This window comes from Lactuca sativa, chromosome 1, assembly GCF_002870075.4.
Source record: "Lactuca sativa cultivar Salinas chromosome 1, Lsat_Salinas_v11, whole genome shotgun sequence".
NCBI lineage: Eukaryota > Viridiplantae > Streptophyta > Magnoliopsida > Asterales > Asteraceae > Lactuca > Lactuca sativa.
The window spans coordinates 134,345,676-134,372,175 of record NC_056623.2 but is presented as its reverse complement, the minus strand read 5'-3'; the positions used below and the strand labels follow the sequence as shown (position 1 = coordinate 134,372,175).

General features: G+C 36.6%; 1 protein-coding gene and 1 long non-coding RNA gene across 4 annotated transcripts; one reads left to right on the top strand and one right to left on the bottom strand.

The window, feature by feature from the left end:
• The first annotated feature begins 14,028 nt into the window (after positions 1-14,028).
• On the top strand, positions 14,029-15,359 carry LOC122198271 (uncharacterized). The gene is made up of 2 exons (XR_006192579.1): positions 14,029-14,205; positions 14,294-15,359. It is a non-coding gene; the product is annotated as an uncharacterized LOC122198271 (long non-coding RNA).
• Positions 15,360-19,910: 4,551 nt separating this feature from the next.
• LOC111895050 (disease resistance protein RUN1-like) lies at positions 19,911-25,908 on the bottom strand. Of its 3 annotated transcripts, none has more exons than XM_023891163.3 (6): positions 25,631-25,908; positions 23,830-24,478; positions 22,032-23,160; positions 21,619-21,942; positions 20,642-21,541; positions 19,911-20,555 (listed from the first exon to the last, which is right to left on the bottom strand). In XM_023891163.3, the coding sequence occupies exons 2-6, from the start codon at positions 24,402-24,404 to the stop codon at positions 19,962-19,964; spliced, it is 3,522 nt and encodes a 1,173-aa protein (XP_023746931.2). In that variant the 5' UTR covers positions 24,405-24,478; positions 25,631-25,908; the 3' UTR covers positions 19,911-19,961. The 3 variants fall into 3 exon arrangements, with proteins under 3 accessions (XP_023746931.2, XP_023746930.2, XP_023746932.2); XM_023891162.3 differs by having other exon boundaries at positions 25,717-25,908; XM_023891164.3 differs by having other exon boundaries at positions 25,814-25,904.
• Positions 25,909-26,500: the final 592 nt, after the last annotated feature.

Here is a 26,500-nt window from a genome sequence, read left to right as displayed (position 1 = left end):
TCCTTCCAGTAGGAATGGGTCTAAGGCCACAATGCCGGCCCGTTTAGCTAGCAGTAGTTTTCGGATGTTGATTTGATATAGTAGTTAGTATGTTTGATGCCTTCGTGGCTCAGACAGGATTTATGTATTATGTTTTCCGGGCTACGGCCCGAAGTAGTATGCAGTATACGTGTGTTCATGCTAGTTGATATGTTTATGTTATGTTCTGTTCAGTTAGCCCGGACTTCGGTCCGATGCAGGGGGCAAGGCCCCAGTTAGCCCGGACTTCGGTCCGATGCAGGGGACAAGGTCCCAGTTAGTCCGGACTTCGGTCCGATGCAGGGGACAAGGTCCCAGTCAGTTTCCGGACTTCGGTCCGATGCAGGGGGCAAGGCCCCAGTTAGTCCGGACTTCGGTCTGATGCAGTGGGCAAGGCCCAATATGTGCTTTATATGTTTTTGTGTGGTATGTGGTAGATTGGGGGAGCTCACTAAGCTTCGTGCTTACGGTTTTCAGTTTTGGTTTCAGGTACTCGGTTTTCAAAAGAGGAGCTCGGGAAGATTGCAGAGCACACACCATAGTCAGTTAGCCTGGGAATGTTTGACTCTGATAATGATATTATGTTTTGAATATAATACTCAAAAGTTATGTTTGACTTATGATACGTTGTTATAAATCTATTTTTAGTAATGTTTAAAAGAAATTTTTAGTCATGATTTTTGGGTCGTTACAAGTTGGTATCAGAGCCTTGGTTTGAGGGATTCGGGCGCACTCCTGAGTGTGTTTGAACTCAAACTAAGGAAGTGGTATATAGTTTTCAAAAGAAAAATCGTAGTTACAAAAGAATTTTGAGAAAAGAAAACAATTTTTAGAGAAAGCAAAAAGAGTTTTGAAAAGAGAAAAGGGTGTGGTGCATGAAATCAGCCGAGCTCAAGTAAGTACTCCCAATTTACCCATACAAAGTTATATTATGATTATCAGTATCGGTTTCAGTTTCAGTTTCAGTTCCAGCTTCAGTAGAACAGCATGCTAGAATAGGACTAAGGATCTAGAATGATGCCTTATGCGCCTGCTTTATGTGTTCAGCTTTATGAGAATTGCATGCTAGTATTGAGTAGACAGCAGTAGGATAGCCTGTTTAGGTTATGCCTGGTAGCACGAGCTTAGCATTGTATGCTAGTGTAGTTTCTCGTTATGAGAATAGTTTTGCCTGAGTATGTCTCCTTTATCCGAATGCTGCTTGCTTTGTGCTTTGTGGGACTCCGAGTGGTGGGATTTAGCCATTAGGTGAATACGTCACATCACATGTGAGCAGGGTTGAATAATCTCAGAGTGCTGGATTTGGCCCTACTGCGCAGCTCTCGTTTGAGTCCAACCGTTGTAGGGACGAGACTTTTACTCGAAGGATTATCCGAGCCTCATTACATGTGATGGTATTCAGGTGGTGGCTAATTGGCATAACAAGGAGACCTTCAGCAGCTGAGGACTGGTTTGAGTAGAGTCAGAGATTCCCTAGGGCAAGCCTAGGATGTGAGTAGCAGAGATCAGTTGAAGAGTAAAGGGGACTTGGTGGAGTTGAGGTAACTCTTGAGGAAAGTACGGATAGATGTGGAAGGTAGTAGGGGCCCATACTACTGAAAGCAGAGGATCCGTATTCGATTCAAGAGGGGCCGAGGCAAAATCAAGGAACCAGTAGAGTATGCGAGAAATTCCTCAGCAGTAGTATGTAAATTGATCAGGATTTTGTTATATATTTTCAGCATGGTGACGTTGCGCGAGATACCAGTTAGCAGTTCAGGTGTCGAGGAGGGGTCTGGCTCGGGCTTCAGAGCCGGGCAGCTTGATGATCAGATGAGGGATTTCATTTCCGCAGAGATTGCGCGCAACATCATTGATCAGACTCCAGTGATTTTCGGTTCGGTTAGAGAGGCCATTGTGGAGCTCATGGACAGTCATCTTGAGGCCTTTAAGGCCGGGTTAGTTTCAGGACAGATTGGGGCTCGTCTAGGTCCCGAATCTTATGGAGTTCAGGGATCCATCAGGGAGGGAGATCCCATTTCTAGTTCCTGCCATCAGGGGGCAGGGGTGAGTGGGGAATTCTGTCTCCAAGAGGGACCATTGCATGATTGGATAGTTGAGGAAGTTTCGCGAGCCATTCGCGAGGATCTGCCCGACATGGTCGTGAGGATCACTGATAGATTGATAGCGAGGCTTCAGGATCAGACATCTGTTGTTCAGTTAGCAGGCGTTGCCGTTGGGGTAACGCAGGAGCGAGAGTCGGGCAGGGAGTCAGAAGGGAAAAGGAAAATTGATGAGACTCAGGTAGCCACAGGTTCGGGTAAGAGGCCCAAGGGTCCAGATTTGAGGACGAGGAACTATCAGAGCCGCAGTCGATGCGGGAAGTGCGGAAGGACGCACAAGGGTGTGTGTAGGCGTAGAAGTGGTGGCGATGCTGGGTGTTTCAAGTGCGACCAGATTGGTCATTTTAGCAGAGACTGTGTTGTTACCATCGCCCAGGGGCTTGATCCGTTATGTTTCCATTGCAGTCAGAGGGGCCACAAGAAGGCCCACTGTCCGAGTTTGTATCCAGCAGGGCAGGTGCCAGCTCCTGCCCTTGGGACTTCGAGTACCGCCAGCAGTTGTCGAGGCCGGGCAAGGGTGCCTACGGCTCAGAGCCGAGTTTTCCGGTAGATTTCAGCAGGGATTCGAGCAGCACTGAGTAATGAAGGTACGTAACTTTTGTTTTTCTGTCAGCTTATGTCATGATTATATTGTTATGGTTCTGCATCAAATTGTGGTATAAGTGTTGTGTTATAGTGTGGCTTGCTTGTGATTATGTTATATGCCATTTGCATACCTCGGATAATTGGTTGGTAGTTAGGGGATGTGCTCTTATGGAGAAGGTTTCGGAGGATGCAGTAACTGTAGCATGGTTGAGAGAGATTTGGTTCGTTTCACTAGTTCGGAGTGGTTAGTGATTGGGATGGATTGGTTAAATTCCTACCTGGCAGGCTTGGGTTCCCTAGTAGATGTTCCGGAATGGTAGTGAAGATCAGGATCTCTTTTGAGTGTGAATCAGCAAGGGGTAAGCAGGATCGAAGTGGGGGAGAACCCTCCGAGTATTCATGGATAAGAGACACGTAGACCCAGAATGAGTGCGCAGCCTCCGAGAAGAAATGGTAGTAGCATAGTGATGGATGGATTGAGAAGTTCAGAATTGGGAGTTCGAGAACTTTTCCCAGCAGCTAGTTCATGTAATCGAGATGGTTAGAAGCCGGTTGGGAATCCAGGAATGGAGGACCACCTGTCAGATGCATGAAAGTCGGAATGAGGATCCTGAGAACGGGTATCAAGAGATGTTTTCGTATTAGTAGCCAGTGTCTGAGGCGGCATGCAGGTTGCGTAGATTCAGGAGTTGGGAGGTTGGAAACTTCCCAACAATAACTTCTTGTATCCGGACTAATAGACGGTTGGTTTGGGAACCAAGCCGAAGAATTCCTCGACGGAGCGCTAAGTATATCAAGGATATAAGATGTCGAGGATGATGCAGAATTCAAAGACTGAGGGCTGGTTTGAAAAATCGGGATGAGGAATCACTAGCGGAACTAGGGATAGTCAGGATGTCCTCGGGATAGAGTAGTAGTAGTGGTGTTGTAAGTCTGCGGGGGTAGCCGTAGCATACACTAGTAGCCATATAGTACTAGAGAGTTGTAAGTCCGCGAGCGTAGTCGCAGCCTTTATCAGATTGGTAGGTGGCATGAGCGCGTGTTGGACGCGGAAAAGTAGTAGTACCCACCAATTCTAGTGCAGCAGTGAGGATATGGGAATCCACGGGTTAGATTTCGGATTTCCCAAATGGTTCAGTGATGGCTAAGTCAGCAATTTTGGCTATAGAATGTTGCATCAGTTATGAGATCAGAGTAGTAGTGGACCGTTGGGGTTCGGGTATGTTAAGGGCTACCGTCAGTCTGGGAGCCATCATGATGTTAGTCGTGGAATTGATGATGTCAGGATGTGACGTATGGACCCGATCGGTTGGATCGGAAGATTGTTAGAGCCGCAGTGACAGGATAACTAGTGAAAACTAGCTCCAGAGAAAGATTTTGTTCAGAAGTCGTAGAAGCGACTAAGTGAGGAGTCCCTTGACTCCACAGTTGGGTTGGAGTTCAATGTTTCAGGCAGCTCAGTGTTTCAGCCAGTTCAGTGTTTCAGGCAGCTCAGCGTTTCAAGCAGTTTAGTGTTTCAGGCATGTTCATTATTGCAGGCAGCTCAGTGTTTGGAAGGTTCAGGGTTGTGGGTCAGTAGTGTATTTGTGTTGGAATGCAAGTGCTGACGGTATAGTTGGTTGATTTGGAAATGGCAAGTACCTCTCAGCAGGATCAGTTGAGCCTTTCGCCGAGTATGAGTGATCTGTAAGGATAGCTAGGCAGGTAGCTTTTCATTCAGGAGGGAAGGCTCGAGTTAGTAGGAGATGAGTAATCAGGTGAGATAAAAGCAAGTTGGTTCCAGCAGCATCGTTTCTGTATGAGCGGCAAAATGGATAGAACAGTTATAGATAGTCGAAGTATCTTCAGGAGTCGCTGGAAGAGACTAGGAGTTTGCAATGGAGTGTAGTGACCGGTGGGAGTCCGGTAACTCAGATATCGGGAGATTGGTTAGACCAGAATAGTCTCAGTGCATCCGGTAGGCGGATGGGAGGCAGCAGGATTTTCAGTCGGAGGATGTAACGTTAAGGAAATTATGGAAAAGAGAAGGATCCAGTATGTTCCATCGGTAATGATCGACATGGTGAGTGGCTGGAGTGTCGGACAAAAGGGTGTTAGATTTTCCAGACAGAGAGTTGGAGGCAGTTCGCAGGCAGTTGATCATAGCAAACTTCGAGGGCGAAGATTAGTTTAAGTGGGGGAGAGTTGTAACACCCCAAAGTTTGGAAAGCCAAGAAAAGAAAGAAAACCTCAAGTTTAGGGGAGACTCGGCGAGTCCATGGAGGGACTCGGCGAGTCCGAGCGGGATCCGGGTTGTGGTGAAAGCGACCGACTCGGCGAGTCGGCCAAGGAGACTCGACGAGTTGGGTCTGATCGAGGAAAACCCTAAATCCGGGACTTGGAGCCTATTTAAGCGTCTCATTCTCTTTCCTAGGGTTCCCTTACTGCCTTTCTACCTCAGAACACCAAACCCTAGCCGCCATATCCGTTTTTGAGCTAGATCTTGCCTTGAAGAGTGCACTAAAGCTTGGAGGAGGAAGAAAGACCTTGGAGGTGCAAGAAGGGACTGTAGATCTGGGATTGAGGAGTCATTTCAGACCAATTGGAGGTAATAAGTTGTTGCTTGGACTCCTTTTGCATCTAGATCTATTCTTATGTGTGAGTTTTGGTCATTATTGGTATGATATGTAACCAATTCGAGTTGGAGGTTCAGATCTGAGGTTGCTACCTCAGATCCATGTTGGTTTTGGTCATGAATCCCCTAAAGTATCAGCCCTTGGTATGTTGAAGAGGCATGTTTGCCATAAACCCTAGTTTAGTGTGTTTTGAGCATAGATCTCTCAATCTACACGTAAAGTTTGCCACTTTACGTGGGGAATAGGCCCTAGAAGTATAGATCTATGAGTTGGAAGCTCTGTTTGGCTCGAAAAGCCACTGCATGGATTGAGGACTGGATAGACTCGGCGAGTCCTTCGAGTGGACTCGACGAGTAGCTTGAAGATGAGGAGGAACTCGACGAGTAGGATGAACAGCTCGTCGAGTCGGATGAAGTTAGGCATGGACTCGGCGAGTTGGATGAACAACTCGACGAGTTGGTTGAAGATTGTCTAGGACTCGGCGAGTCTGTTCTTGGACTCGGCGTGTCAGATCGCGAAACCCTAAACCCTTTGAGTTGAGACTCGAATCAGTGAGTCGGGTGGTGACTCAGCGAGTTGGACAGGTCAGGACTTGGAACTAGTTGGACTCGGCGAGTCATGGACTGACTCGGCGAGTCGGGTCGCGAATAAGAAAGACCCTGAGCTTATGAACTCGGCGAGTCTTTAGGAAGACTCGGCGAGTAAGGTTGACCTGGAAGGTTGACTTTAACCAGAGTTGACTTAGTTGACTGTCAGATTAAGTGTTATATGTATATTGATAGCTCGGAGAGCTAGAGGAGCAGCGGTTCAGGGGATTGTCGAGTAGCAGCCAGAGGTTTATCAGCAGGGCTCAGCAGTTCAGGTGAGTCTCCTTCCAGTAGGAATGGGTCTAAGGCCACAATGCCGGCCCGTTTAGCTAGCAGTAGTTTTCGGATGTTGATTTGATATAGTAGTTAGTATGTTTGATGCCTTCGTGGCTCAGACAGGATTTATGTATTATGTTTTCCGGGCTACGGCCCGAAGTAGTATGCAGTATACGTGTGTTCATGCTAGTTGATATGTTTATGTTATGTTCTGTTCAGTTAGCCCGGACTTCGGTCCGATGCAGGGGGCAAGGCCCCAGTTAGCCCGGACTTCGGTCCGATGCAGGGGACAAGGTCCCAGTTAGTCCGGACTTCGGTCCGATGCAGGGGACAAGGTCCCAGTCAGTTTCCGGACTTCGGTCCGATGCAGGGGGCAAGGCCCCAGTTAGTCCGGACTTCGGTCTGATGCAGTGGGCAAGGCCCAATATGTGCTTTATATGTTTTTGTGTGGTATGTGGTAGATTGGGGGAGCTCACTAAGCTTCGTGCTTACGGTTTTCAGTTTTGGTTTCAGGTACTCGGTTTTCAAAAGAGGAGCTCGGGAAGATTGCAGAGCACACACCATAGTCAGTTAGCCTGGGAATGTTTGACTCTGATAATGATATTATGTTTTGAATATAATACTCAAAAGTTATGTTTGACTTATGATACGTTGTTATAAATCTATTTTTAGTAATGTTTAAAAGAAATTTTTAGTCATGATTTTTGGGTCGTTACACATACGAAGGTTTCCAAAGAAAGGGCTCATTCTCTCTCATTTCTCTTGCGTTTTTCCTCGTTTTCCGTGCTCGTACTACCCCGAAGCCCTGGTCGCTTCGTGCAAGATCCGAAGGTCGATTTTCTCCCGAGGAATCCCGAGATTTCCGAGGAAAATCCATTTCCCGAGATGAAACTCTGCCGTTTTTCCATCTCGCCATCTTCAAGTTGTCAAGTGAGTTCATACCCCTTTCTAACACACTTTAAATACATTTTTAAATACTTTTACACTCTTTTAGGGGGGGGGGGGGAATACAAGTAAACATACGGTTATTATCGTGTATTTTATAAAGTTTCACTTCACTTATATTATCAAATAAACCACTTGGAACTCATTACTATTATGGAAAACTCTTGTCATACTTTGTGTGCATTAGACTTATACGAAGCATATAATGATCTTTCATTGTTAAATCGTTTTATACATTCTAAAAACTTATGATTTTGCTTTATCAAACATTTTGAAAAAAAGATAAACTTTGCATACAAAACTATCACTTTAATATAGACTTAATTGAGAATCCATGAGACGCGTACATCTTCAAACGTTACTTTTCTTTATTAGAAAGTACTGCAGTAAGTCCTGTCTATAACCAGAATCTCCCGTGACGAGAACGTGTCAAATGTGTATAGATCTATACGGGAAGTCATGATCCCGCACCCTGACTGTTAGCTACAGTCCGTCTTTTGGGGTGACAGTTGTCATAGCACTGCGACGCCTGAAGAACGTTGTTACAGGCATATTATGTTTAGTATGGTTATAGAAACTCATCGGATATACAATTATTATGATATTCAGTTTTGATGAGCGAGTAGTTATTAAAACTATTCTTCATCCAACCGGTTCGGTCTTCGCGTAGTTTTATTATATATAAAACTATGACACACTTACGAGAAACGTCGGTTTCTTGCAATTTTCGGTCTTAGAGACTGGCATTATGTGTGAGGAAAATAAGGGTTTTTCCTGCATACAAACCAAACAACTAATAGGAAAATAAGGGATTTTCCCGGTGCAATCATTTACAACTTATAACATGAACAACTATATACATCTCATACTTTTATAAGAAAATAAGGGTTTTTCTTGGAAAACACAACAAATCGTATTTCGACTATTAAGGAAAATATGGGATTTTCTGGAGCTAATGCATTCATTTCCAACACCACAAATCATAACTCTTTACATTTTGAAACGCTACGTTTACTGGAAAACATACACCCATTTTGGAATGGCATCCAATTTTTCTAAACTACTTATGGACTCACCAACTTAATTGTTGACACTTTTTCTTTGAAATAACTTGTATTCTCAGGAAATCGCTAAGCAGGTTGGGAATCAACTTTTGGGATTAACGCGCTGGCGTTAATTACTTCATTTTGAATGATGTTTATGTACCTTTATTTTGAACATGTAATGAATACAACTATGTAAACATCTTGCAAACTTATTATATATGGTGGTGTGTACTTTCCTTTCTATGAACTGTTATGATATTGAACATGACGTCCTCCGCCCCCGAACGTTTACGCCGTTCTGGTTTGGGGGTGTGACAAACTCTACGCTTTCATCAACTCATAACTTCTTCGGAAATGCTCCTTTTTGTAATTTTGATAAATTGAAAGTTGGATCTCTTATGGCCACAACGTGGTGAGGGAGTCCCACAACATATCCAAGGCAAGAGTTATCGTGGCATTAAGTTGGCGTCACAATGTGGCATATATCGCCATGGTGTTGCCACTATTTAATTGCAAAACCTAATCAGGGGTTTGAGCCTCTATGTTTAAGGGAAGAATTGGAATTCCAGTAATAAAACACTTTGAGTTTTTCTTTATTTTTGCTTTCGTTCTGCGTCAATGAGAATGAGTGGGAAGCATTATGGAGGCCCAAAAGATGTTAAAAATTCCTCAAAGAGACTTCCAATTGTATTTTCTACCAACCACAAGGATCACTTGTGTATTTTTATCACAAAAAATGTTAATGACAATAATTTAATAACTAATTTATGACTTTTTGTAATGCAAGGGACCATTTACCTAATTTTCTCCTGAATTTCAATTCTTTCTATTCAATTGGCTAATTCCATTTCTTCTCGTAACAATTCTTTCACCCAACGAAACCAAGGGAGACGAGTCGGATGTGAAATATAAGGAAGTGGATCCGAAGTTGCGTAATCTCAAGTCATTTGCTATTCTACAAAACCAGGTCAGTCGAGGCTCAACATCTAAATGACGAATTGCGAAATGCGTGACCTATTAACAAATATACTTCTCTCGGTAAAATTCAGTCAACTACTAGCATTATTGTTATTTGTTCTTCGAAATCCAAAGCTGCGTTTGAAAAAAAAAACAATTTTCCTATATGATGGTTGAGAATCGTGATTGCTATTGAGTAAATTAAAGTCCTTACTTATATACGCATTTCCATCAATCAAGAGTTTATATGTGTGAAGCAAATGAGTTCAATAACCAGAAACATGTATTAACTTTTACCACAATTGAATGATTTTGGCTTGATAATTTGTGATAAACTGGCTTTTAGGGTTTAAAGGATGTAAGCCATTTCTATCTTAAGACTTAAGATGTAGACTAAGGATTATCCAAGCAACACAGTCGTGATTGTTTGTATGTGTGCTTGAGAATTGCAATATGACAATCCAAATTGGTTGTTAAGTACATTGCTAGTTTTTGAAGTATTGTGCCCTAATAATAAAATAAGTTGAAAATGCAATGCTTTTATTGGGTAGATATTTCAATGTATAATGCTTTCATAAGAAAAAAAATATATAAAATACATTGATGTAATAGAAAGAAATGGAAGTAGAATTCTATAACAACAATAATGAAAGTACATTGCTAGTTTTTGAAGCAGGTGTTTTGGTGTAGAAAGGGCTTCATGAAGTGGTACTTTGCCTTTACTTCTGCAAGTAATTATTTGTTGACTAAATTACAAAAATCATCCCTGTGTTTTATCTTTTTATAAATTTGGTCCAACAGTTTCATACTTTGCTTTTTCAGAGCAGTGCAAAAAGAATACTGATAACTTGATGTAGATGATTTATTTTCAGCCTCAAATGACCAGATTTTGGAGTCTAACTTTGTTGCAAAAACACCACTGATGACTTGATAGGATATCAAGATGAACTGGAAAATGAAAATAAATGAGAATATGATATTCTTTTGGCAACAACAACTAGTAATAATAAAAATATAGAGGACAGTAAAGATAAGATATATAAATTAATATATGATACTATTACTTTACTATCTTGTGATGTGAAGAAAAAGAGGCGACCTAAAAGTGTTGCTCCTAAAATAATAATAATAAAACAAATGATATGAGAATTCTCATCTTTCAGAATCAGAGTCTAAAAATATTATTAAGGTGTAGCACGCGAATTTTACATAGTACCCAAATAAATTATAAAATCCTATCAAGGATTTAAGATTTTGAGTCCATAGACACGATTGCATTGTTGATAAGGTAATAACTGAGACCAAGATTTTAGTTCAAATTATGATCAGGAAAATAGCACATAATTCGAGAAGTATTTAATTTTGATAACTATGCTTAAAAGAATCATGGGGAAATAGCATATGATTCCAAATGTGTTTAATTTTGCAGTAGAGGCAGCTGGTATATATTATCTTAATTCTTCTGGAAAAGTAGGATATAATAAGTTTGCAATAGCATTAGGCTAACCATTTTCCGAATGCATCTATTTTCTATTCATGCCAGCCATGTAGCCTCTCTTTCTCAATCCTTTGCATGTGAAGGATGAGACCTTCAAGATTCCGCCTCACCCTACAGATCAAGGAAAATTAAGAAAATTGTAAAAGTTTATGTTACATTTTCTTGATTCAACAGTATTAATGATTCCTAGTGACACATCTCTCCCAAATTCTTGAAGCAATGTAAGCATTCTCAACATGTTGCTTGGTTCTATCCAAAGAATGAATCGATCAATAAGATTTCGTAAAATCAAGCAATATGCTTAAACAATTTCATATTGTTTTCCAAAATGCAATAATTTGTTATTAACATAGAATTTACCCAAAAACAACATCTATTGAAGATTATTAATCTATGAATTGGTCTCAATTGCATAATGCTACCATAAGTCCGTAACCGCGGCTGTATGCCTAGTTTCAAACCTCTGCTTGATGCTACAAGTTTCGCATCTTAAGATAAGTTCCACACGCTTCATAAACGTGGGAACAATTAACAAATAAAAGGACAGTTCGTCACTCGTTTAAATTTGGTTGTAGCTAACAAACACAAGTGGGGTTGTCAACCTGTATCTTATTCATACATGACTTCCTCGCTCGCTCGGGATTAACGTTTACAGGTCAGAGGATTTTCCCTAAGATTTCCAATCTTAGTTGATGAATACAATAGCTCATGTAGACTTCAACGACTCCTATAGCTCTAACAACAACAGCATATTCGTGTCTAAAACCCTAACTTACTAGACAATGCTTTTAAGCATTACTCCTAATTTCATAATATTTAGGTAGTATAACAGCTATAACTTGAGGTAAAACTAGGTTTTATCTTGACATAAAACCAACAATAGAAACATACTTAGTAATTTGTATATAGAACTTTCGAGTATAACTCCGAAACTATATCACACATAACATATATATATATATATATATATATATATATATATATATATATATATATATATATATATAATCCTAAGTATAACTCAAGATCTACATTAGTACAGTAACATGCTAACAAGTTGATAATAGTTGTATATTTTCAAAATATCATATTTAAAACAACTATATCCAAGTTAATATAACTAGTTTTGTTGATACGAATATACTATCATATAGATATAATATTAACTTATATACAATATTTAGCATGTGTTTTTCCCCGAAAATATTAAAAAGTGGGGTCGTGAAACTCACCCTAGTAGCGTGATCTATAGAATCTAAACGGTCAAAGGCTCGTCGTTGTCAGGCTCGAGAAGGGAAACAACCTACGAAAAATGAGGGAGAGAAAAGTAGAAGGTGTAAGGAATGAAAGGGTCTTGATCGCTATTTATAGGCTGATTTTGGCACATTCACGTCGTGACATGCCTAGGGTCACGTCGTGAACATCCATGAGTCACCCCGTAGCTTTAACACGTGTTTTCTAGCCCCGATTAGTGCCCCTGACACGTTTCACGTCGTGGAATTAATGTTCACGTCGTGAACCATGGCGGCTAGGGTTTCTACCACGTGTCATGCACTTAGACAACTGCATCTTCGGAAGGTCATAACTTTTGTATACGAACTTCATTTTTGATGTTCTTTTATCCACGCGTTAGTATTTCCGAGTACTACAACTTTCTTCTAGATTCCAATAGCTAATTCTAAGTCTATTTTAAATTCCACTTGTTACAAATACTATAGTGATAGAATTTATCATAACTTCTTCATGCGAAGTCAGATTTAGACGTTCTATATATTTTTGGAATCGTTTAGACTTGTAGTGTTGAATGAAAATATCATTAAATATTAAAGTAAATTGATTATAATGTGTGTTAATTATATTTATGGGAATTATCTTTGACCTAATTTTGACCGGTGTTACATACTAATCTTAAATAATAATAAAAGATAACTTCTCGTATGAAATAAAGATAAATCTTGCAAACTTATCAACATATCCTAAAAACAGATGTGAAATAAAACTTTGGGGTTGTTCTAAAGTATATCACTCAACCTCCTCATAAAAGAATTCGTTTTTCACATCAAGTTACCATATACTTTTTTTATTTGAAACGGCAAACTAACTAATCTACTACTAAATAACCACCTATGTCTCCACTGAGACTTGAACTCCTGACCTCTCATATGAGACGGTCACTCCATACCGCTAGGCCATTGACCCTTTTGTAGTTATCATATACTTCATGTGTCATGTGCTGCCAAGAAAATGGTCGTACAAATCTTTTAGGATAATAACTTTGCTCCTAATACTAGGGTGAGTATGGTGTGGTTTGGTGGGGTTTTAGGGCAATACTGAACCGCTAAATGCAAGGTGAGGTTTTGTAGAACTAAAACCAACGTGTGCGGTTTTTCATTGGTTCGGTTTTGCGGTTTTATCATGCGGTTTCGGTTTAAATGGTGCGGTTTCAGTTTTAAATCTGGTATACGTATTGGTGCGGTTTTTGCTGTTATGGGTCAGGTTTTTTTGTAACTATGCAAGTCCAATAATTCTTAATTCTTGCCTGGTGCCATATTTTGAAACTAATTTAGCCAATTTTTAACTAAATAGCCAACATATGGACAACTTTTTTTTTGTTTTTTAAACAACGTATTTTTTAAACAATCATTTATGATTTTATGTCATAGCCTTTTGTAAAACAAGTTCTTTTTTATATATACAAAACTACAAAAGCATTGATAAATAAACATATTAATTAAGTTTTGTAGGAAAAAAAACAATTTATGTCATACAATCTAGTAAAACCTATTTATGTCATACCATTAACGTGTTAAAAAAACTTACAGTGGCCTCCGCCTAAACACATTTCTATGGTTCCACAAACACAATTAAACAAACATTGATTTCGTCTAACACAAGATCAGGAAAGGAAGAAGGGAACAATGAGACTTCTTTTAAATGCTCTCGAATATGATTAAATTATTAAACCTATCGTCAAAGTTACATTAGTATTTATTACTTTTTCAAATAACATGTGATATATAATTATGTATATAATAGAAATTAATAATTTATTATTTATATGTCTTTGGTGCGGTTCAGTTTTGGTGGACCGGTTTTTTGATAAAAACCGCACCACACCGATAACTTCGGTTTTTGTAGAAATTAAATCCGCACCAAAGGTTTTTTGCATTGGTTTCGGTTGGTCAATTGCGGTTTCTTTTGGTTTTGATGGTTCGGTTTTTGCTCACCCCTACTTAATAGTCATTTATGTGAGTATCCATTTATAAATTTAAGGGCTATTTGGTAATTTAGGCCTCAATGGTTAAGGATGATTTATGTTATTTGTTAAAGGTGTTCAATGAGAAAAAAGATTCCATTTTACCCTTTGTTTATAAATTAAAATTTCATCTCACTTTTTACCAACCAAAGACATAACATGGATTAATTCCTTCAAATTCTAAATCTAATTAATGAATTTCAATTTGTTTAACAAATTCAAATTCCATCCAAAATAATCGTGAACCAAACCTACTAAATAATGAATATCATGTTACAACATTGTTGAATCGGCAACACTCTCGCCTCGCTCTCACACAGGTGAAGTATATTTTTCCACGATCCCACATTCTGACGTTGCTTCAATTCTAATTTCTCCCTGAAATTCGTCCCCAATTCCCAATTTCAGATAGCGATGTTCAAGGGCTAGAAGCACAATCAAACTCAATTCCTGACTTCTGGTAGTGGTCGAGGGCAATGCTTCATATTGCGCTCAGTTGCTCCACCGCGCTGCTCCGAGAGCCACATTTATTGTTTCTAACGGATCATCTTTCCATGGTATCTTTATTAGACATTCCGGATCAAAATTTGAATAAGAAATAATGTGAGGTGTTCGAAGGCCTTCTTAAAATCACCCGTATTGGAAATTAGACAGAAACATCTCCAAACCAACGCTCATTGTTCATTTGTCATGGTTAGATCTTGTACTTCCATCATCCTCCTCCTCAATTTCTTATTCCGTCAGTAGATATAACAGAGCTTTATATAAATCTTTCAAGTTACATTGTCTTTGTTTTGGTTTATTTCATTATTATTATTATGATGATGTTTTTTTAATTCAGTTCTCAATCTTTAGAATGTTATACTTGATTATGTTCCTAAAATTTTCCTTCTTTCATTGTGTTTTTTTGGCGAATGTGGTCATCTTACATCACGTAGTCAAGGTATTTGATGAAATGCTTATGCTGTTTTTTACATTGGTTCATATGGTATTGTCTATCCAGGTGATTGGGGAGATTTTTATCTGAGCTATATAGTATATTCTTCTGGGACTCTTTTTATAAACCAAATATTCCATTTCCATGCTTTTAGTAAGTGGAATAAGATAATTATACCTGCAACTTGATGCACCACTTTTATTGTGATACAAATTATTCTACAACAAATTTTAGATATTCTGTTACCGATGAACCCAATAATCTGAAAGTTATGCAGCTTTCAGATTTTTAGAGACCTCAAAATGATCAGAAAAGAGATAGTTTCTTTCTTGTTGGAGTTTTTTTTTTTATTCTTACTGTTGTATACAACCTTAATTTCTTGTAATTTTCTAAGCTTGAATATAACTTTGGTAATCTTTCTGGTGAACATAGGTGTGTGAACTGTTTGGTATGGTGGGTCCCTCAATGTTAACATATTAAAAAATAAAATTAAGTAAAAAAAAAAAGATAAATCTATTAAAATGGTATATATAGATATCATTTTATATGGATTAGAAACAAACCATGTAAGGAATTGAAACCACAAAGACCATTTTCATCAAGGAAAAAAGTTAATGATTTAACCTATATATGACTTCCAATGATGCATGGGACTATTTATGTAATGTTTTCTATAATCTCAATTCCTTCTTGTAAATCCACTGGTAAGTTCCAATTCTTCTAATGAAGCACGGGACTATTTATACATACCAAACCTTTTAGCAACTTCAAATGACTTTGGTTTTATGATGATAGCAAGGTACTTCCGTTTCTTTCTTAGGGCATTTTACTTTGAAAAATGTAACAGTTAGTTATAGCATTGATGTTCAGAAAGAATGTGTCTTTGAGGACTCACCAATTGATAAGTGGTATAAATGCATATCACATTGTTATTTAATGTGTTGTAACCTGTTCATTTTAAAATGTCGAGTATGTGTAATTTGTATCTTGTTTATATCTCAAACAATTCAAGTTTTTCATTTTACTAATTAGGGCTAAATCTAAGAAACAAAATTTTGATCTGTTTTCTAATAGCATCCTAATTTCATTCATGCGTATTACCGCAATATACTTTGAAAACCTATTAATTGTAGCAATATCATCCCGATACAATGCAAGTTTCACTATTATAATTGGATAGATTCTTCAAAGTATTATGTCCTAATAACAAAATAAGTTGAAAATGCGATCGATATGGTCTGATAGTTTCATCATTTACCTTTTCCATCCCTAAACCAACATTTGGTCACACTTTTAGTCCCTGGTTGCCCGTCCATTAAATCCATCGACTTGACCATACGCATAAAAAGTAATATAACATAGAGACGATTTTTGTAATTTAGTCTTGTTTGTTTCTTTGTTTCAATAACTTTGAAGAGCATGCTAAATTCTTTTCACAGATTCTATGCAATAGACCAGGGACTTGTGTGCCTATATGCGTGCTTTGATTCATTTTCAAGGTTTGAATGCTCATGAATACCATCTTTGACTGACTCTTAAGGTTTAAATGCAAGAAATAGCAACGTGTTTCATTGATTTGTTTATTATAGCACACCATTTTCAGTGTCTCCTATTACAACATTGTAATTTGGAAAATATATATATATATATATATATATATATATATATATATATATATATATATATATATATACACAGTTCCAGTTTTAATATTATTTCAATCGTTTCTGTACCCAATACGTAGGACTACTGTGTTTCTATGGCTAATTCTGTTGGAAAGAGGAAGTTATATATACAGAAGTTTCATGTTTCATCAGGAGGCTTACCAGATTGCTTCAGGGGAATTTGATAGGTGTTATTAGGAGTATGAGTGAGCTTTCTTCAATCCAATAACAGGGGAATCTTTATGAAAAGATTTCAATCAGGTAAGAAACAGTGCAACCAGGAGGGAGGATGGCAAATTTCTTCTACAAAGATCGATCAATTAAGAGAAGGAAGGAAGTTTAGTAGATCGTGTAAATCAATGGATCATATTTTGTTATACTTTTCATTTTTCTAATTTCCCCAACTCTATGAACGAGAAGGAGCTGTGGCAGTTGTTAATCAGAAAGGTTTCGGGATGCATTATTCAGTGGTAGATGACAGGTTGTGTGGTTAGAGATCGAAAAAATAGAGGTTAGGAGGCAAAGTGTGCATGAAGACTAATAAAAAGAACCTTACTTAGTCAACAGAAGCGATAGAAGTGTTGAGTATCATGAAGAAACGAATATGAGTTCATTTGTTTCAATACATTACTGGGAACATGATTTATTTATTTATTTATTTTTATGATGGAGTTGCATACTATAGCTGTTGCAAATGAGGTAATTAAAGCCTCTACTCCTTGTATCTCCAATGTGGATACCGAAAACAAGGTTACTAATGCAAGTGTGAATGGTAATTATGACCAACTCTAATGGCTTCAATGGTAATCAAGATGTTGGTAAGGAGATGAACCGGTTTGTTTTAGCTCATATAGAGGTGAAATCAGGCTAGGGGTTATGTGATATTCAAGTTGTTAATAAGGACACTGGGGACATGAAAAAAACACTAAAGGAGAGTGGTCAAAAAGACCACTGATAAGTGATGACTTGATGTAGATGATCTATTTTCAGCCTCAAATGACCATATTTTGGAGTCTAACTTTGTTGCAAAAACACTACTCATAACTTGATAGAATATCAAGATGAGATGGAAAATGAAAATAAATGAGAATATGATATTCTTTTGACAACAAGAAGAGTAACAATAAAGATATAGAGGACGGTAAAGATAAGATATATAAATTAATATGTGATACTATTACTATCCTGTCTCGTGATGTGGAGAAAAAGGGGCGACCTAATTAAAATTGTTGCTTCTAAAATTAAAAAAACAAATGATACAAGAATTCTCATCTTTCAGAATCGGAGTCTTAAAATATTAAGGTGAAGCAAGCGAATTTTACATAGTATCCAAATAAATTATAGAATCCTATCAAGGATTTGAGCTTTTGAGTCCATAGACACGATAGACATTGTTGATAAGGCAATGGTCAAGATTTCAGCTCAAATTATGATCAAGAAATAGCACACAATTCAAGAAGTGTTTAATTTTGATACCTATGCTTAAAAGAATCATGGGGAAATAACATACAATTCCAAATGTGTTCAATTTTGTAGTAGAGGCTGGTATATATTATCTTAATACTTCTGGAAAAGTAGGTCATAGACGATTGAGTTTGCAATAGCATCAGGCTACCCATTTTCCCATTGCATCTATTTTCAACTCATGCCAGTCATGTAGCCTCACTTTCTCAATCCTTTTCATGTGAAGGATGAGACCTTGAAGATCCCCCCTCACCCTACATAGAAACGAAAAGTAAGAAAATTTTAAAAGTTATATATTATACAGGATACAACACAAAATGTTATGAAAACAGATAGTTACTTGGAAGCGTATATATTATGTTACATTTTCTTGATTCAACAGAATTAATGAGTCCTGGTGACACATCTCTTCCAAATTCTTGAAGCAATTTAAGCATTCTCAACATGTTGCTTGGTTCTATCCTAAGAATGAATCTATCAATAAGATTCCTTAAAATCAAGCAATATGCTTACACAATTTCATATTGTCTTCCAAAGTGTAATAGTTTGTTATTAACATAGAATTTACCCAAGAACAACATCTACTGAAAATTATTAATCTATGAATTGGTCTCAATTGCATATTACACTGTGACAGAGAGTGGTGAGAATTCAATCCTAGATTTTGACCCTTAGTGTTTAGACATGGTATGAACAGATATTTGTAGTATTCAATGATTCCAAATTTTAATATTTCCACTTCAATGCATTCAATGAAAGGTTATAACTCCCTTATTTTGTTACACCCTAAACGAATTGAGAGCTTTGATTCCTAATATTCGGTTGTGTATTCCTTTTGTTTACGCGATGAGAGAAAAGGTTTGGGTGTCAAAAAGTATACCTCATGTGCGCGACGACTTATGTCAAGCTTCCTTAGGGATAAAGCTCTGAACCAAAACTTTTCCTTTCATACTGAAAATAGATTAAAAGTGATATGTTAATCATTGTTCACAAACAACCTACTTGGACAAAGTAGTCATACGTATTGGGTCCATATATATTTATGTGATCCAACATATCGAAAGACTTAATCAATTGAGTGTGCTGATAAGCCCCACACGGAGTAAAGAGAATAAGCAGGAAATTCACAACCAGAAACAACTAACTGATAATGAATTATATAAATAATAGGGTTTTCCCATTCTTTCAAGAGGAAGGGCCTCTCAAATACTTTTTGCTACTAGAATTTTCTTAGCTGACAATCATCTAGAAAATGAAAAGTTTAAATACTCCTCAGGGTAGGGTATAATGGATGCCACCACACCATACCAAACCAAAAATCTTATCTTATGGGTCAATAAAATCAATCGTATATATGATCCTGTTTAAAAGATTTAAGTTATGACATATGTATTAAAATAAATGGGTCATTATCCATCTATTTATGGAAAGTGATGAAGGAATTAATTCGCTTAATTCTCTTGAAAATGAACTTAACACAAGAATCAATTCACTTGATTATGACAGAATGGAAACTTCAACTGTGTGCAGAAAAGAAACAGAGCATGAGCGAAACAGGGGAGGAAGAAATCTGGGAAAATTACTTGTTCTCCATATTTTATTACTGAAAAAAAACTTAATTAAAAATGTCACACAACCATACCCTATTTATACTAAACTAATTGGAATCCTAAACTAACTCAAAACTTTAAATTAGGAAAGTTTTCCCAAAATACCCCTGGGACCAAAACTGTCCCCGTTTCTGAATCAATGCTTGCATCTATTCATTTTATAAATTAAAAGTACAACTTTTATTTTTTACTATAAAAACAAAATCTTATCTTATGGGTCAATAAAATCAATAATATATATATATATATATATATATATATATATATATATATATATATATATATATGTATATATATATATATATATATATATATATATATATATATATATATATATATATATATATATATATATATATATATATATATGATCCAGTTGTTTAAAAGATTTAAGTTATCTGTTAAAATAAATGGGTCATTATACATAAGCCACATGTAACAAACTGCTGGTTTCTTAGGATGAATTGTCCTGTAGTTGTCTGAAAAGGAGAGAGATCTCCACCAATTATGTGATTCCATGACTTGTAATAACCCAACACATCTTCTTCATCCTTCTTCTCTCCATCATCCTCATACACAAGACTCACACCACACTCCTTTGTAAGTTCATAAGATGGCTCTGTAACAGTAACAGTAATGTGGTCACCAGGCTCCATCTCATTCATCCCTAACATCCAATGACTTAACACCACCCTACACTTTTTATCTACAAAGTATCTGTCCCAGAGAGGTTCGTATATCCACATGCGGTTCTTTGTTATATTACTAACTGTGATCATCGGTGTAATGCGGAAATGATCATGTAGACTTACAGGCAACTCATACAAAACTCTCATTGTCTGCAGAAAGCAGAAGTTGATTCCTTTAAGGAGATTATTTGGAGATGATGATGGGATTGTAAATGAAATCGATGGCCCTGCGCTTCTATGAATAAACCAACTCGGCATCTCCTCTGCGTCATATGTTGTGCTGAATATTCCAAATTCATATAACATCTGCCAAATACAAACATCTAAATTAAATGATTATATTATAGTATTTTATGTAGTCAAATAAAGAAAGACAGTTAACTTGACAAAACCTGCATTCCAGATTCCGTAGGATTATTTCCCACATTCCTTTTGTTATGGAGTAAATTAATCCAGCCCAAGCTACGTAATACCTTTTCCTCAACACCCACCATTGTCTGGATTTTCACCATGCCTTCAATTTCATACGACCTAGGGGTGTAACTTCTTGGAAAATAAAATAACATGAGGGGAGACATTTTGGGATCAAATACAACTTTTTCTAAAGACTCGCGATCAGAATAGAGCAAGATTTTTAGTGTGTGTGGAGGATGTTCGACCAACTTCAATTTATTACAGTTTAGCATACTAAGTATCTCAACCCTATGAAGGGTTCTCACACAATTGGGCATGGAATGGATAGGATTTCCATCTAAATATAATTCCTTTAACAAGGACAGACTACTAAAATCCATAGGAAAGGATTCAGTGGACAAATTATTATTTACAAGGGACAACCTTACTAGAGATCTTGGCAAAGAACTTGAAAAAAACTTCAAACGGCTTGGTATAGCACCCACAAAGGTGGAGAAAGAGGTTCTTGTGCTTATGCTAATGTTTTTGTTAGCATTGCACATGTCCAGTGAATCCATATCTAAATTTGTATCCTCAGTTTGAGATTCACCCAGATTACAACCATCTAGCAACATTGTTTTAACTTTCTTTAGCATGCCTATGATTCTTGGAAGGTTTTTAAGCTGCTTGCAGTAGCTTAGATCGATGAGGGCAAGTTCAACACACTGCTCAATTGATTCACTAACCTCAAGCAAACGAGTGCAATTTCTAACTATTAACCTCTCGAGAGCTGGGAATTGGTTAAAGTCACCAAGACTACAAAGTTGTTTACAGGAACTTAAATTAAGAACCTTCAATGATCCAAGCAACCTTTTGTTTTTTAAGCATAATCCATCCAACTATAAAAATGGAAAGAAGTTAGAATGGGAGTGAAATTCAACTAAACATGGAAAAATAATAAATGAAGATAAGTTACCTTTTGCCTCTTCTCAAGTCGTTGTGGATTACTATAACAACCGATAAATGATTCAATATTGCTATATGACATGTCAAGAGCAACAAGATTCTCCATAGGTAGTTCTGAAGGTATATACTTTAAATGAAACCCATGCATACACAAACCTCTTAGTTCCGGTGGAAAGTTCTCATAAGACCCATTCATGTGAACATAATTGAGTTGTAGTAGCATCAAATTATCCATCTTACTTAATGCATTTGTTTTTAACTTATATGATGCACCCAACATCTCTTTCTCAAGCATGCGCATGTTAAGGGCAAGGCCAACAAGATTTCCCTTACCCTAAGAAGAAACATAATGTAAATAAAAAGTTAAGACCATAAAAAATATTTTTAACATGCATACTTTTAAAACCACATATGACCTCTTACCTTTTTTTGTTTTAATACTCTGAATGACTCCTCATGACACCATAATAGACTTCTCTTCCATGGCTTGTCATGTGATTCTTGACGTACTTCAAATCTTCCCATCTCTTGAACCAACTGATGCATCTTCAATTCGTTTTTCCATCCAATAGAAAGAAGGAATCGGTCGAGGAGATTCGGGATTCCAGATCTTATGTTTATATTGCATGCCTGTAATATTGTTTCAGCAACATCTCTATCTATTCCAACAAAAAAACAAGCAATATACTTAAACAAGTCCTTATCATTTTTGGATTGCAAAGAGTTAAAGCTCATTCTCAAGACATTATTCACATGAGAATCTGTTTCTTTCTTTAGCCCTTCTATGCACCCTTCCCAATAAGTTACATCTCGATCATATAGAGATTTTCCCAATACTACAAGAGCCAATGGATGTCCTTGACAATACTTCACAAGCTTATATAACACCCCTTCATAACCTGTCTTGGGATAGTTGCATTTGAATGCATGGAGACACAAAAGTTCCCATGATTGGGTCTCATGTAAGCCTTGAAGCAAGAGCTCTGTATGCTTTGGTTTAATGTCTGTTTTGAATAATGCACACCTCTCTATCAAACGTCTTTCCTTTGTGGTTATAATTATTTTGCTTCCGGGATGAAAACCTTTGCTTCCAAGTAACGCATCCAACTGATCAAGCGTACTAATATCATCAAGAACAAGAAACACCCTTTTACGTGCTACTGCATTCTCTATCTTTGAGGTGTATACCGAAGCATCATGAACTTTAACGGAACTTGTTTTTGAAATGTCACTGCTTAGTTTTTCTTGTAAATCAAGCAACCCATTAAACTTTCCATCACATACTCTACTAACATCTTCAATACAGCTGCTTTTGTGGAATTCGTGAGCATATAGCCCATAGACATGTTTGGCTAAAGTTGTCTTCCCAATCCCTCCTATACCATAAATAGTGAGTATGTCTGCCGTATGTGAGGATCCATCTTTCAACCATGAAGTGATGAACTTAATATCATAGTCCATCCCAATAAGTTGTTGCCGGACACTCCTTAAGCGTACATGTAACCTACGTTGGATGTCCTTCACAATTTCTTCAATAAATTCCGTCTCTAGCCTGAAATCAGATTTTATATGAACCACAGAACTAACAAACTGGATTTGGAGATTTAATTTGTCCAAAGAACCAAAATCAAAATTATATCATAGCTATTAATTTTAATCAAGTCCTTCACATTAAAATGATATTGTGTTTACACTTCTATGTTCTAACCATACAAGTTCCAATGTAATACCAGATTTCACTAATGGACAACCTAACTTCACTGCATTTACACAAGACCATCATAACTATCATTGTGGCGTGTTTTGAAAAAAGTGCCAGTTATAAGTAATGTTTTACTGCTTAAAGGTAAGATAAGTTATTTATCATAAAAGACACTATGATTATAAGGTGGTATGGTATAAGTAATAGTAGATGCATAGCAAACCCTTCAAATCTTGTTTTCTTAATAGAAAGCATACAAAATAATTGGAACAGTTTGTCTAAATGAAGTAACTTATAATGAAACACAAAATGCATAAAAAAATGTGTGGAATTTATATCCTAATACATTATATATATATATATATATATATATATATATATATATATATATATATATATGTCTTTTTAGTGATGTTAAAGAAACTTATTGAAATGCATTGGGAGAAGATGATACTAACATTCATGTGTTAATCAAACAAAATTGAAGAATTTTGGAAATATAGGTAAGAAAACAGTTACCTTCCATTGACGTCTTTTCCTTTTAAATTAGCTACTTCTATAAGGGCTTTATTCCATCGGTCCATCTTTTGAGCCCATTCACTTCTTTTATTTGCATTTGTCTCTGCCTCCATTGTCTGTTTATGCTTAGCCATTGCATCTCCAAAGCTACTTTGTTGCTTCCTGATATGAGTGGGCTCAACATGATAAAATATGGGGATAATAATATGATCAGATGTCATATGCTGCTCAAGGATCAACACCAATTCATCCAGACACCATGTTGAAGAAGCGTAATTCTTAGATATCACAATGATAGAACCCCGAGATGCCTTAATTGCAGTCTCCAGTTCTGGTTTCAGATCTTCCCCTGTTTCAATCTCTTCATCATCCAAGAACGTAGTGATATTGGCATCAATGAGGGCTTTATGAAGGTGATCAGTGAAACTATGACGAGTGTCAACACCTCTAAAACTTAAAAATACATCGTACATGTAACCATCAGTTGATGAACTTTGACCATCAGTTGGACTATGACCACTATTTGATGAAGAAGATGAAGATCCTTCTGAGAGGAGTTCAGAGAGAATAACCATTATGAGTTATGGGTTGATAAGCCTTTGTGTATCTCAATAAGCTAGAAGCTCTTAACTTGTGGTTCAAATAAAGCCTGTACATAAAATCCAAATTATTAATATTTAAAATATGCAACTTCAATCTCATCAAATAAACACTGGAAAAGGAACACAAAAGAATAAGCATTAATCGGTTGCTGCTGTGTTTGAAATACAAAGAGACGCTGTTAAATCACTACAACAGCAATCTCATGGCAATAATAATTATGTGACAGGTTTTTGGATCCTTTAGCCAAAACATATATAGCTAACTAAGTATTTATATAGAATATTCTTTCCCACAAAAACAAAGTATGGATATAGAATAACCATTACATTGCCATGAAATTTATTTTAAAAGCTGTTACCAATTAATTAACCTGTTTTTCTGGCTAAGTTTAGATTCAAGAAAATAACAAACCAATTTATGCATTGAAACTACAACGCCTCTGTTTTAATTTGATTAGCCCACATAAAGATCCTTATTTATCTAAGTAAAATCCATATGAATTTCAGTAGAGTAATCGTCAAACAAATCTACACCAAAATACCATTCTTGAAATAACTACAAGATCCACTATTACCTCCCATGAAGGAAATTGCAAAGCATATAGGAAATTTCAAGCTTTTACTAGATATCAACAAACAATTGAAAGATGTAAAGTTTTAAACAAAAAAAAACAGCACTTGCTTGACAAGGTTGTTTAATTATGGATCTCCAAAATTAGCACAACAATCTACACAAATTTAAAATTCATATATAACTGGATCTAGTATCAGCATACATCTTATTTTAAGTGTTTCAACTAACAATATTTATGGGCTTGTTCCAAATGATATGTTTCTGAAGCCAGCAAAACACGCCTTCCACTTTGCCCTTTCTAAGGGTTCAATTTCAAACTCAATAATAGAAGAAATTTCAAAGCTAAATGCACTCTTTAGTCTATACACAAGCAAAACACTCATTATGACAATCAAATATTGAAGCTTGTTCATAAACATCATTCAAAAAGAATCAAATCTAAAAATCGTGTTGCGAATTAGAAAATATAGAGGAATTGAGGAAGAAATTTTAAAGGATCAAAGAATTCTCAACGTGCAGGAAATTTTGTTCATCGTACTGGACTTTGGGCTAGAAGGAGTGTGGAGTATCCTAATTGATATATAAAATAAAACAAAAATAATGGAAATAGACAATATTCAATCACCTGTTAGTGAAATAACGAAATGATTATGATGTGATTTATGATTCATAAGATGAAATTGTCTAACAACTTGTAATTAAGAAGCATACAGGATGACAAGGAGAACTGAAACAGCAGCGATAAAGGATGAACCAACAGTGACGCGGCTGAGAAAGATCGATGAAGAGTGAAAAGTACAGAGCGAACCGCGTTAAGTCGGCAGGGAAACAGCAAGTCAACGAGGAAGGGAGACGACCAGAGAGGAGAGTCAACGAGGGTGTTGGGTTTTCCTTCGATGCCTTGATGGTGTCGCTTTTTTTTTCAATTCTTTTCTATAAATAATAATAATTAGACATAATTACAAAAATGGTCCCTATGGTTTGCCAAAAGTCACAAAATCAATCCCTGTTAATTTTTTTGATGTAAATGGTCCTTGTGGTTTGCAAAACTTACAAAGATGGCCCTTTTTACTATCACCGTTAGTATTCAGCCGTTAGGAACTGAATCTTCACATAAAATAAATATATACAAAAAACTTTTTTTTATGTTTTTTAGGATTATGTTTTTGTAGAATATGTTATTACGTTATTTTTTTATGTATTTAAAAGTATACGGAAACTTATTTTTTTAAATACGTAAAAAAACAAATAATTGTTTGTATTTTTTTTTTACAATACGCTAAAAATATATTTTGTTTTATTAATTTTTTTTTTTTGTAAAAATATGTTTTTTTTAATATTTTATTATTAATTTATTTACGATTTGTAGATAATATTAGTTAGTTTTCGAAAATATAAATCAAGTGCGGCTCTAGCCTAGTTGGTTAAAGCTTTGGTTGATTAAGGGAGAAAGGTAGGAGGTCCAAAGTTCGAATATAGTACACTTCATTTTCTA

Bases quoted from the DNA above. Each gene is read 5' to 3' on its own strand.
- LOC111895050 (XM_023891163.3), bottom strand. From the start codon at position 24,404: ATGGTTATTCTCTCTGAACTCCTCTCAGAAGGATCTTCATCTTCTTCA. The intron at 23,161-23,829 runs GTAACTGTTTTC...ATCTGATTTCAG, and splicing joins GGAAAAGACGTCAATGGAAG to GCTAGAGACGGAATTTATTG. The intron at 21,943-22,031 runs GTAAGAGGTCAT...GTTTCTTCTTAG, and splicing joins GAGTATTAAAACAAAAAAAG to GGTAAGGGAAATCTTGTTGG.